This window comes from Rhizophagus irregularis, chromosome 19, assembly GCF_026210795.1.
Source record: "Rhizophagus irregularis chromosome 19, complete sequence".
NCBI lineage: Eukaryota > Fungi > Glomeromycota > Glomeromycetes > Glomerales > Glomeraceae > Rhizophagus > Rhizophagus irregularis.
In genome coordinates, this window is record NC_089447.1 from 3339604 (window position 1) to 3353420 (window position 13817).

At 28.7% G+C, this 13817-nt stretch overlaps 3 protein-coding genes across 3 annotated transcripts; 1 reads left to right on the forward strand and 2 right to left on the reverse strand.

The window, feature by feature from the left end:
• Nucleotides 1–2125: 2125 nt before the first annotated feature.
• Nucleotides 2126–4063, forward strand: OCT59_011273 (uncharacterized protein; the record flags this gene model as incomplete). Its single annotated transcript, XM_025326915.1, has 6 exons — nucleotides 2126–2780; nucleotides 2851–2891; nucleotides 2982–3023; nucleotides 3095–3146; nucleotides 3220–3420; nucleotides 3486–4063. 6 exons carry the CDS (start codon nucleotides 2126–2128, stop codon nucleotides 4061–4063), a joined length of 1569 nt encoding a protein of 522 aa, XP_025173759.1.
• A 5917-nt stretch (nucleotides 4064–9980) lies between these two features.
• Nucleotides 9981–11149, reverse strand: OCT59_011274 (uncharacterized protein; the record flags this gene model as incomplete). The annotated part of the gene is made up of 3 exons (XM_066136393.1): nucleotides 9981–10361; nucleotides 10820–11061; nucleotides 11131–11149. The coding sequence occupies 3 exons, from the start codon at nucleotides 11147–11149 to the stop codon at nucleotides 9981–9983; spliced, it is 642 nt and encodes a 213-aa protein (XP_066001017.1).
• Nucleotides 11150–12073: 924 nt separating this feature from the next.
• On the reverse strand, nucleotides 12074–13224 carry OCT59_011275 (uncharacterized protein; the record flags this gene model as incomplete). Its single annotated transcript, XM_066136394.1, has 4 exons — nucleotides 12074–12357; nucleotides 12805–12826; nucleotides 12900–13135; nucleotides 13206–13224. 4 exons carry the CDS (start codon nucleotides 13222–13224, stop codon nucleotides 12074–12076), a joined length of 561 nt encoding a protein of 186 aa, XP_066001018.1.
• Between the last annotated feature and the right edge of the window lie 593 nt (nucleotides 13225–13817).

Below are 13817 nucleotides of genomic sequence, written 5' to 3' on the forward strand. Positions count from 1 at the left end.
CCACTATTAATTTATCGACATTAATTTGTTCGGTTAAAAATTTCTAAAGTTTCTATTAACAGTACATCATTATAAGTTACAACAACTATATACATTTATTTGATTTACTATCCCTTCGTCTAAACTTTTGCAAGCAAATTTGCCTGCAAAGGTCTACATTCTACAGACGAAGGAATACTATCATTATTTTACAAGAATTTTTAGGACAAATCCCGTTACTATCCAAATGCATAAATTCACGTGATACCTGAACAATTAATAAAATGTAAGGACCGTTCATTTTACAACCTTAAAATAGGAAATAAATTTAAATTTACTGTAAATGACGATAAATTTATGTTTTTCTTTTTCTAATTTTTTTTTTTAAAAAAAAATCCTTTATTGAACAAATTGAATCAAAAGACTTAGGGTTGTACCTAAATACAATCCGAATTAACAGCCAGATACATCTTTTGGAAAATCACGTAACGCGAAAAAACCTATCAAGAAATTTAATTGTTGAAATATTTATCCCTTGCTCTCCGCAATGAAGAAAAATAAATTAATTTAATTTGTCCTAACATTATCTTAATTTAAATGATCGATTTCGCATATCTTAGTTTATAAACATACTAGTTATAAAGAACCTCCTATGATTTTTTGTTTCCACCTTATCGTGACATATTATATACTCATATAATTAAATTGAAATATTTCTCTATTTTCTATAATATTCTTGTTAACAAAAAAAAAATTTGTTTTGTATGTGATATCTAGGGATGGGGACGACTCGCTCGGTTCGGTTCGGTTCCGAACCGATACTATTGAAAAAATCGAGTCAAACCGAAAACCTGTTTGGTTTACTTCAAGTACATATCAAAATTTATCAAACCCGATTTGGAACCGATGTACCAAACCGAATGGACGAACCGACTCAAGTCGTTCGACCCGAACTTTTTCCATCCCTAATGATATCTCGTAGCAAGATGTAAGTTGTTATAAAACATAAGAAATTACCAAGGCTCATCGCAATCAAATATTTTTAAACAAAACGTTAATTTTGATAGTAAGAAGATATAGTTCTTTTCGACACCAAGATATACAACTGAACAATATAATATTTATACTACTGAAATATTTAAAATGTTAATTTTGTTACAAGGTTACAAGGATAATACATCATGCTCAAAAATTAAAAAGTTAAAGAACAAAGATTTCTTTATTGCACTGCGTTACGTAATCGGGTATAGTACAATTTTGGTCGTGTTACAGCGGATATAGATATCGATCCTAGCGATTGATACACAAATCGTTAATGTAGATGTAATGTTTGGGTAACGTGTGACATTGCGACAATATAATTTTTGCTTAGTATAATAGATATTTGATATTTATGATCCACAATGTAACCGAATAAATAAATGATTTGATTGCACTATAATTATAGGAGGCACTTAATTGAAGTAAAGAAAAATCTCTAAAGAATAAACTATTGAAAGTGCATGATGAATTGGTGATTATATTTATAATGAAATAAATATATTTTTAATTGCCAATAAGGTTAAACTGGGTGTATAAATAATATCATACAATTTCAATTTATTTAAAAATTCCAAATTATGAAAATTTAAATATTTAAGAAAATTAACTTCTACTATGTTGTAACTTATCTAAAACTAGATAACGGGAACTGTTGAAGCGTCCGAAACATTATAGTTAATCGACTTTATAAAAATATATAACGTAAAGATTCAAATTTTTTTTATATATTTTTAAATAAAGAAATGCGTGTTACCAAAAAAAAAAATTGATTTTTTTTTCCGTTTTTAAAAAAAATAAACAAATCAGTACCTTGGATGTTACACGACAGCAGAGGTACACCTAAACGGCTAAACGCGCACGCGTGCTGAAAGACAGAAATATGGAAGTTTCCTACGCACACGCTCTGGCAATAGTCCTAGTAAGACATTTCGATCGTACAATTTTTGTTCTATTTTTTTTTTCTGACTTTCTAATTTGAGAACCATTTCAAAAATGGAATGTAACACAATTGTAATAAATTTAAATATGTAATTCACTCGAAATGTGTTTTTTTTTATTCGAAGCCTCATCTTTTTTAAACTTATTTAAATAAGAAAGGGCAATAATGTCACAAAAGAATTTGATGTATGTTACATTATGGCTTTTAGTTCAATTATTAGTAGTTGAAATAAATTGTCAAATGTCTGCCCCCTATAAGCCGAAGACACGAGAGAAACATACTGCAACGCTTATTGACAATAAATTATATATTTTAAGTGGCCGTGAGAATAATCGTATTGATGTTGGAAAAGATTTTTTTTATCTTGAAATACCTGACAAATTTAATACTCAAAATTTAATATGGAAAGATTTATCAAATATTGATATTCTTCCTCCACATTATGGTGCTGCGGCTGTAAAAGGTGGTGTAGATAATAATACGTTAATCTTATACGGAGGAACCAATGATACTGGTGCAATGGATTTGGTTTATACTTATAGTTTGCAAAGTAATTCATGGAGTATTCCAAAAATAACCGGTGATGACAATCTTATTACTATTAGAAAGGAAAGCTTATCTGGAATTGTAGACAATAAGGGGAAAATGTATTTATGGGCTGGAAGTGACGATGTTAGTAAAAAGTTTCATTATGTAAATAATATGCTTATTTTAGATACAATAAATCTTAACATGGGAAAGGGAAGTTCAATTGGAGCACCATCTGGAAGGTCCTTATATGGTGCCACTTTATTGTCTGATAATACCATAATATATATGGGTAAGCAAATTATTCTGTAATTGTTATGACTTATGATTCTAATATTATATAATAAACTACTCTTATTTAGGTGGTCATACTGATATTGAACAACTATTAACATTGAATCCGGTAAATTATCGTAGCTAATTTTGCAAAAACTTGTAATACATACATATATATATTTTTTATATAAACTAATGAATAATATTATTTATATAGGTCTATTTATATAATACAATTAATGATAGTTGGAGCACAAAAGTAAGTTGATATAAATTATTTAATTAAATATGGGACAATTTACAATCAAATGTTTTCTTTAATAAATATAGACAACTTCAGGAAAAATACCTTCTGGTAGGGTTGGTCTTTCTGTTGTTCCTGGTATGTATTTGAAAAAGAATATAATAATGTTAAAGCATTTCATATTAAATATAATGAAATTTCGTTTTAATAGGATTGGATGATAAAAGAGTAATAATTTTTGGGGGTACTCCATTTACTACGGATTATGCTGATCTTACACCCGAAGATTCAATTTATGAATTAAGTTTAGATAATTTTGAATGGAGGATTCCAAAAACTTCTGGACAAATTCCGAAAAGTCGGATGTTTCATAAAGCGAATGTAATTGGAAAATATATGGTTATATCGTTTGGTAATTAAAATTTTTAAGATAGGATCATTTAAATTAGCGTAACTAAAATATTTTATTTTCAATAGGAAGGGGTCCATCACTTGAAAGTGATATTTTATTACTTGATATTAGTAATAATGATGAATATATATGGACGAATGAATTTGATTCTTCTTCACTACCTACTTCACCTGCTCCCCCACCATCATCAGATACAACATCAAAGCCAAAAGTACCATCTTCAGAACCACCATCAACATCATCGTCATCAGGCGTAGTACCACCTTCATCATCATCACGAACTGTTATGATTGGTGCAATTGTAGGATCTTTATTCGGTGGTGCTGCATTATCCTTTATAGGTTTTTTTTTATATAAATGGAATAAAAATAGAAATGCTAGAAATTACTATAATAATGATGAATATCACGGGCACGAAATAGTGCAACCACCCAACGATACAACTAATCATCAGCCAAGAAGTGCTCCATCTTCGGACCATCAGCCAAGAGGTACTCCAGCTTCGATAATTATCAAGGGTGGACAGAAATCTGCTAATGATAAAAAGTTAACATTACGAGAACTTCAACAAGAGATTCAAGATTTAAAACAAATAATTACACAAGGCAATAAACAATCTACTAGTTCTATAAGAAATAATTAAATTTTATATCAAAAAGTATTTTAGGTTAAATTACTAAGAAATTAATTTTAATAATTACATGTTTTAACAATTTAAATTAATTTTTTAAAATATCAAACTTTAAGGGTAGACGTTACTCTTTAGATTATTCATCAACAAGAAAATTTATTATGTTTTTTTTAAACTAAAAGTGCGTCTCAATTTTATTAAAAATCTATAAATGTAAGCGTTACAAGAATAATTAAACAACATATTTGTCATTCAATGAAAGCGTATAATAGATTTCTGTATCTATTATAAAATGGTATTTTAAAGTTAATTTTGGTCAGTTGATATTATATATATATATCGATATACAGTATATATTTCTTTAGCAAAAAATCTTTGATTTAGCCAAAAAAATTAACTCCAGCCATAATTTAGAATAACTATTTTAACCTGTTAACCAATTAAGTGATTTTATCTAATGATTTCAAAATCAGTTTCTTATTTTATTAGCATTTGGAGATTGCTTTGGAGTCAGAACTGTATGTAATCGAATCGATTCTCTAAAATCGATTACTATGTAGTTTCAACTTTCCAAATTTTAGAATTTTTTTTTTTAAGTTAAAATTGTAACGATTTTTGATTTACTTACATATTTAAAACTTTGAGTTTGAGAATTCGTAACTGCAATTGACATGTCTCTGGGCCGCATTATATAATCTGACCGGAATTGTGGTCAAAATAGTTTTAACCGGTTAAAAGATTAAATTACATGGTTTAATTAGCTGTTATTTTAAGTTCTACTCTGTCCTACCCTAGTCCACCACACCACCCTGTCAATTATAGGACTGCCGAATAACATCACATGTTTGCCGTTATATATTATTTTAACCAGGATATTATTAAATTTTTCATATTTAACGGGAATGATAGCAAAGACTTGATGCTATTATATTATTTGCCTAATATCATACATTAAAATAAATCGTTAAATCTTTAAACTTCTAAAGAAATATTAAAGTAATAAAATTTAACTGCCCCGTCGCAGTTATCCCATATTTATTAAATAACCTTTAAAAAAAAAGATTTCGTATTATGTTTGTTTGTGAGTAACTTCAAATTGTCTATTTATTACTATTTAAATATCACTTATTTACGTTAAATAAAAGACGATAACAGAAAATAAGAATGATAATTTGCAGTCAAGGATTTCTGAAAAGGTGAGATCACAAAAGAAAATGTACTATGAAGGTAAAAAATTTTATCCGTAATTTCTGTAAAAACTCCGTGAATATGATACATTCACGAAATAAATAATAGCTATTAATAAGAAAAAATGTATAATAATAATTTTTTTGATACATGTACCGTAGACTATGATACACCTCACTCATGATATGTTAACGTCGATGATATCAAAAATACGATTCGTGAAACTGTGACTGATGATGGGGGACAAAATGCGAATGTCAAAATCCCGAAAATTGACCAGCATTAAAAATAATGCCGGCCGGTTCAGGATTTTCGGGATTTTGACATTCGGAGTTTGTGGTTAGTTTTATAAGTTTTATGAATTATTTCGGCCACTTTTCAGCCACGTTATACGATAGATCCATAATAAAGGATTTTATAATCATTCTTCCACTTCTCCTTTTATAAATAATTAACGTTAAATCATTCTTCCAATATATAAAAGTTTTTATATTTATTATATTCTTAATGTTAAAAAAATATAATTAAAAATATGGGTCATTAAGTTAAACTGTGTCAAATCGCACGTCCGAAATGTGTGACAGGTTAGGCCGATCACGGTGACAGATAACGGGTTACAAATAAGTTTTGGACCACTAAAAAAATTCTAACCCTCAGATAATAACTCGTGGCTGCACGTGATCAGGGACGCGTAAAGATCACTCCTTCCTATTATAGTTGTAATCGACACTAACCTGTCACACATTTCGGACAGGCTGTCAAATCCAATAATGACGGATTCTTATCAAAAAAGATCTGCAAAGGGTTAATAAGACATTATGAACCCGTCTAGTATAATTGATCCGAAAATCCCATTGACCACATGCTAATTGACGATCACATTTTGAATCAAATTTAGAAAAAGTTTTGAAGATAAACGCTTGTTATGTCGGAGTGATCATGTAAGTAAAATAATTTGCAGATTACTAAATACAATAAAAAAATATAAATAAGCCTCTGAAGGAGTTTTTATACAACAAAATAATAATAATAATAATAATAATAATAATAATAATTAAGAATATGATGATTTTTAAACCACTTGAAAATCTAGAATTTAATGATTATGTTTTATTGATATGTACAGTATTAATGACATATGTGGCACACTATTATTACAACTATTTTACTCGTGTCAATCCCTTACCCGGTCCTTTCCCATTCCCATTAATTGGTAATGTGCCTCAAATTTATTTGTTATTTTATGGAGATGCACAAATGTTTTATGATTATTGTTACGAGAAATATGGTAACATACATGAGATTTATGATTGTGACCGATCTATAATTTTATGTCGAAGAGAATATCTTGAAAATTTTTTATCTCTTTCGGAAAAAAACGCGCATTGGATGAGATTTAACAATAGCATAAAACCAGAAGAATTTGGAACTAAAGGAAAAGGAATATTGTTCAATAATAATTTTAAATCATGGGTATTTAATCGTCAATTTTTTTCACAAGCCATTCTATCACCGAAATTTACCGATGAAGCTATTGATTGGATAAACAAACTTTTCGATGAATTAGAAAGTTATTGGAATAAATTATTTCTTGAAGAAATTATTAAAGAAAATAAAGTTCAATTGGATTTTTCTGGATGGTTTAATAATTTCACAAATGATATAATTATTAGCTTGTTAACCGGTGAAAAATATTATTCAATGGCGGCTTATTTTACTACACTTAGTGATGAAAAATCTCAATCAGCAATGATTAATGATTCTGTGAAATTAGCTCAAGCACTTCGTAAACAACTTTTGGGGGTATCATTTTTTCTATTCATTCCTTCTTTCTTACGAAATTATATTCCATTTTTTAAAAATAAAGCAAATGATATACTTAATAACATGGGATTTCTTAATCAAAGACTGGATGCAATTATTAAGAGACGTAGAAATGAAATTGATAATACATCATTGGATGAATCCTTACCGCATGATATGTTGACATCGATGATTATCAAAAATACACCACGTGATGATAATTATTTCGAAACTGGTGAAGCCAACAGATCTATGACTGATAGTGAAATTCGCGTTAATTTACTTGAAGGAATTATTACTGGAACTCATAAGATAAGAGAAATCCTAATTTTAGGCTTTTTTTACACTGTTAATTTTTAACTTGATATTATATTTAACTTCCCTTGTTAGTCTGCGAATATGTTTTTATTCATTGTCTATTATATTGCACATAATCCAGAAGTGAAAAAGAAAATGGTAGAAGAAATTGATAGTATATTTCAAGGTGATAAAATGCGACCAATTACTAAAGATGATTATTATAGTTTAAAATATTGTGAAGCAATTGTAAAAGAAGTAGCTCGTATTCTCCCAGTAATGCATATATGTGCAAGATGTATTGATAAACCCGATGAAATAGCAGGATATCAATGGCCAGCTGACACACCATTTCTAATTAATATTAAAGCTATTCATAATAATGAAGATTATTGGGAAGAACCTAATAAATTTAACCCTGATAGATGGATGGACGAAAATTTTGAACCAAAGAAGAATTCTTTTATCATGTTTGGTGGAGGACTAAGATTATGCCCAGGAAATAAGCTTACAATGATTGAATTAGTTTGTTTGATAGCTTTATTATTCAGAAAATATGAAATTAATTTAGTAGATATGGACTTTCCTAAAACTATGGGTATCGGTGTTACAGTTTTTTGTGTCGAATTTTTAGTTGAAATTAAACCAAGAAATTGACTTTCTTACATTTAAAGGATATACTATTATCTTTATTATCTAAGTATTTGTTATTACTACGTAGGTATATAATGTATTATATTATGGTTACAATCGTATGAAGTTTTCCGATTGGCCATTTCCTGAACTGGATCATTTCCCGAAACTCCAATTTTTATAATATTGATTCGGGGAATCGGACTTCAGGAAAATTAAGATTTAGGGAATTGGCATTCGAGAAATTGGAGTTCCAGAAATGATCCAGTTCGGGAAATGAGTATCCAACAAATTGATTTTTGGAAATGATATATTTGTGAAATGACATTCGAGAAAAGGTCCGATTTTATAATTTAATATGTCGCATCGCCATGTAATGATATATATGTAGTGGATAGTAGGGATATTTTATGGGTCTTTATAAATAATTTAAACAAAAACGCTGACAATGCTTGTTTACTTAAATTTTGTTATACTGTATATGCCTAAGGTTTCGCAAAATTGGAAATGTACGTAACGAACAAATATCAAGCACATTAATTTACAAATGTACACTTGAATACGTCAAGAAACCCTACTAGCTCATCAACATACTCACGTGTCAAAACATATATCCCGCTTACGGACCGTTTCCCGCAGCTAACGTGGCCGGTTGATCACGTGTTCGTATATAACTCTGTATAACTCTGGCCAAACCAGTCAGGCAAATGGGAATCATCCGTCGGGAATCGTGCCGGCCATAGTATGATACAAATGGCCTTGTAACTGCCACGTCTATAACTCAAATTTTTATTATAACAACATTATTTCAAAAGCTTGTATAATAATCAGAAAATTATTTGCATATAATCTGGATTCTCTAAATAATAAAATCGATAGAAAAAGTAACTTTTTTCACGTAAAAAGAGGGGGATACTATACGGGGTAATATTTAATCTAAATGACGTAATGCGTCAGGATATTTTATGCAATTTATGCAATAATGTATAGCTCCATTACACGTTTTGTGCATTAACATTTATGAACGATCTATAGGCTAAACCAGAATATGTGACAGGGATGATAAATGAAGGAGAATCTTTGGGAATAAAAAGATCCGGAATAAATTATGCGGAACCAAATCTTCGCAGGTTGGTGGATTTCATTTTTAACTATAGATAATTAATTTATTTGTAATGACCAAAAACAGCGTGATGCATAGTAATTTTATTTAATACTTGACCAATAAAAAAATTTTTTGTTAATAAATTTTTGTATTATAATTGTTAAATGTTCATCAAGTGTACTATATGATTTAAAAAAAAAAAGAATATCATATTTGGTTAAGTCTTAAATTACCTTTTAAATTTATTAATTTTAATAAGTTTAGTAATGTTACCAATGTATATTTTAATAGTATCACATTAAAAGGAGTATATTTCCAAATTTTCACACTTATTCATTGCACTATAGACAAAATATTACTATTTACCAGCATTATATATTATTTGTGTAAAATGAATTTATAATTTTACATATATCGTATTATGTTACACGTAATTTTTTTATTCGTGATTTATTCTATATTATTCAAATGGTGCCAATGACAAAGAAATCAAGACTAGTGTTGTTTGGGAACATACCGATTTGCTTCTATAATAGATGCAAGTTAACCCTCATACAAGAAACTCCTATACTATAGCGCCCTCCAATATGAAAGTTGTCTATTCAATCCAAAATTAGCCTGCGCTGATATTCTCTATTTTCTCATATACTACTATGGATCGACATCCGACAACGTAATTTTTTTTTTTCACACGGATATTTGTTTTGAATTAAATTGATGGTACCCAACGTTTCACGAATCACTTTAGCTGCGTAACCTAATTTTCTTCATGATAATTTTTTTTTTATCATAATTGCCACATTTCGATAATTACATTACATAATGCCCTATAACTAATGTATACAATAATGCCTTATTCTAAAAATAAACCGATACTAAATTTTTCTATCTAACCTATACTAGCTAACAATCGTCCTTTGAAAATTTTCTCGATAATCTCTCTTTTGTTTCACTTACACTTTTATTACCTATTTTATTGGTATCTTGATCTTCTACTCTTGAAGGAAGTCGTTCCGTGAATTCTTTGTCTGGCAAACTAAATTCTTTAACTCGTTCTTCTAATTTATTACGCTCGTTTGTTGAATTCCACTCTTCCCTGGAAATTCCCCAATTCTTTAATTGCTCGTCCGTTATCGAAAGTCGATCATCAGATACTTGATTTCTTTTCTCCAATTTATTTATCTTTTTGTGATTATCCAAGCATCCTCCGATCTTCTTGACTATTAAATACGCAAAGAGTACCCATTTTCTATTTAAATTTAACACTTTACCGAAGGAGCCTTTCTTAATAAATTTATTTATGTATTAATTTGATCTGAGACGTCGTTGCATCTCTCGGAAACCAACGGAAAAATAAACTTTATCTTTTAAATATACCTATCAAGTATATTTTCGCTCATTTCTTTATGATAATTAAACAATTTAAAAGTTTATCCGTTTTGTTAAGAGACAACTTTAACGCGCTTTTAAGCAAAAAACCAGCTTTGTTTTTTAATTGAAAGAATGTAACTAGTAACACGAGAATCGAGCTATATTTTAATTGATTTAAAATATATTTGATTTCATTGTTTTTATCGTTTTACACAATTACTATTAGCCTATCAATAACATGACTCTCGCGTCCCTAGTCTTTTCTATAGAATCCACGGAAAAAACGAATGAACATATTCTATTAAGCAATAAATATTGGTAAACCTTCATAATAGTAAAAAAAATATAATATATATATTTTAATAACATACTTTTCCTGTTTTTCTATATTCTGCTTTACCCTCAGCTTGCGCCCTTTTTAATACATTTAAATAAAACGTTTTTTGTTCGTCGGTAAGAGTTTCATAGACGGCCATTTCTTCTTTAGTCAGAAAACTTAAGAACTTCTTAAGTTGTTTAGGAGTTAGAAATGGTGGTTCTTCAATAAATCTGTTATTGTTCTTTGACCCACTTTGTTCAGGACCAATCAATTCTCCCGCAACGGGAGGTGAAGCTAATAAGAATATATTATTAATGATCAAATTTTGACAACCTTAATCCTGCCCTAAATTTGATAACTTACATTGCGAGTTTTTAGACATTAAATCTTTTGTTTTTACGAAAAATAAATAATTTTCTTAAAGATTGAGATACTATATGAAAGATTATTTAAATATTGTTTATTTTAACAACGAATCTGTTCCTTAAGACCCCCTTTAAAAAAAAAAGTGAATATTCTATATATTGTTTGTATAACAGGTTTTGATCAGGCAGATAAAGACATTCTATTTTTATGATTTTTATGACACAATTTTACCAAAATCAATCGCCTTTGTTTAAAAAAATATCACAATCTCGGGATTATTAATTGTGTATCAAATTGGGGTTTTATACTATGACGACAATCTTTCAGCCATTAAATATTATAATTAATACATGATTTTTTTAAAAAAATTAAAAATATCGAATTGTTACTAAAAATTGACTCATCGCCAATCGAGTGAAGGTTGACACATGATTATTAACGCCAATTCGCCGTTTTCAAAATGGTATTGGCAAATAAGATTTGAATCCCGGCTCCCACTTGTGAATAATTTAGATACTCTTTTCGACTACAACCATCAAAATAAAGGTAAATAATCCTTCACTTTAGGTCTTCACTTAAGGCATAAGCATTTGGATAAAGATAATGAAATGATAATTATTAATAATAAAATTTTGCCGCCATTTAATAATAATGTCATTTTAAAATATCCGACAAAAATTCTGTTTGACCCATTAACCGGCAGAATTGTCAAAAAAAATCATTCATAATAATTTTTTATATGATACTTTACAATAAGTTTGATTTAATTAATTGATGGTACACTTCTTTAGCTGTGTAACCTAATTTCTTTATGATAATTTTTTTTTTCATAATTGCCGCAATACATTTCGATAATAACTAATGTTAAACGGTAAGACGAATACTAAATTTTTCTATCTAACCTAAACTAGCTAACAATCGTCCTTGAAATTTTTCTCTATCATCTCTCTTTTGTTTCACTTACACTTTTATTACCTATTTTATTGATATCTTGATCTTCTACTCTTGAAGGAAGTCGTTCCGTGAATTCTTTGTCTGGCAAACTAAATTCTTTAACTCGTTCTTCTAATTTATTACGCTCGTTTGTTGAATTCCACTCTTCTCTGGAAATTCCCCAATTCTTTAATTCGTCCGTTATCGAAAGTCGATCATCAGATACTTGACTTCTTTTTTCCAATTTATCTATCTTTTTGTGATTATCCAAGCATCCTCCGGTCTTCTTGACTATTAAAATACGCAAAGAGTACCCATTTTCTATTTAAATTTAACACTTTACTGAGGGAGCCTTTCTTAATAAATTTATTTATGTATTAATTTGATCTGAGACGTCGTTGCATCTCCCGGAAACCAACGGAAAAACAAACTTTATCTTTTAAATATACCGACGGTTGAATAAGTATATTTTACCTCATTTCTTTATGATAATTAAACCATTTAAAAGTTTATCCGTTTTGTTAAGAGACAACTTTAACGCGCTTTTAAGCAAAAAACCAGCTTTATTTTTTAATTGAAAGAATGTAACTAGTAACACGATAATCGAGTTATATTTTAATTTGATTTAAAATAAAGATAAAATATATTTGATTTCACTGTTTTTATCGTTTTACACAATTACTATTAACCTATCAATAACATGACTCTCGCGTCCCTAGTCTTTTCTATAGAATCTACGGAAAAAACGAATGAACATATTCTATTAAGCAATAAATATTAGTAAACCTTCATAATAGTAAAAAAAATATAATATATATATATTAATAACATACTTTTCCTGTTTTTCTATATTCTGCTTTACCCTCAGCTTGCGCCCTTTTTAATACATTTAAATAAAACGTTTTTTGTTCGTCGGTAAGAGTTTCATAGACGGCCATTTCTTCTTTAGTCAGAAAACTTAAGAACTTCTTAACTTGTTTAGGAGTTAGAAATGGTGGTTCTTCAATAAATCTGTTATTAGACCCACTTTGTTCAGCACCAATCAATTCTCCCGCAACGGGAGGTGAAGCTAATAAGAATATATTATTAATGATCAAAATTTTGACAACCTTAATCCTGCCCTAAATTTGATAACTTACATTGCGAGTTTTTAGACATTAAATCTTTTGTTTTTACGAAAAAATAAATAATTTTCTTAAAGATTGAGATACTATATATGAAAGATTATTTAAATATTGTTTATTTTAACAACAAATCTATTCCTTAAAAACCTAACTTTAAATCAAAAAAAAAAAGTGAATATTCTACTATATATTGTTTATATAACAGGTTTTGATCAGGCGCCTTTGTTTAAAAAATATCACAATCTCGGGATTATTAATTGTGTATTAAATTAATATGCGCGAGGTTTTATACTATGACACCATTAAATATTACAATTATGTAATTATGCAACATATGATTTTTTAAATTAAAAATATCGAATTGTTTACTCATTGCCAATCATTATTGAAGGTTGATTATCGCGTATACGCAGCGTCGATCATTTGATGATAAAAACCCTTGAAATTAGCAAATAAGATTTGAATCCCAGCTCCCCCTTGTAAATATATTTTAACTCTGCTTCCGCAAATATATATACTTTTTCGACTATAACCATCAAAATAAAGGTAAATAATCCTCCACTTTAGGTCTTCGCTTAAGGCATAAGGCATTTGGATAAAGAAGTGTAAAGATCTCTTAAAGTTGAA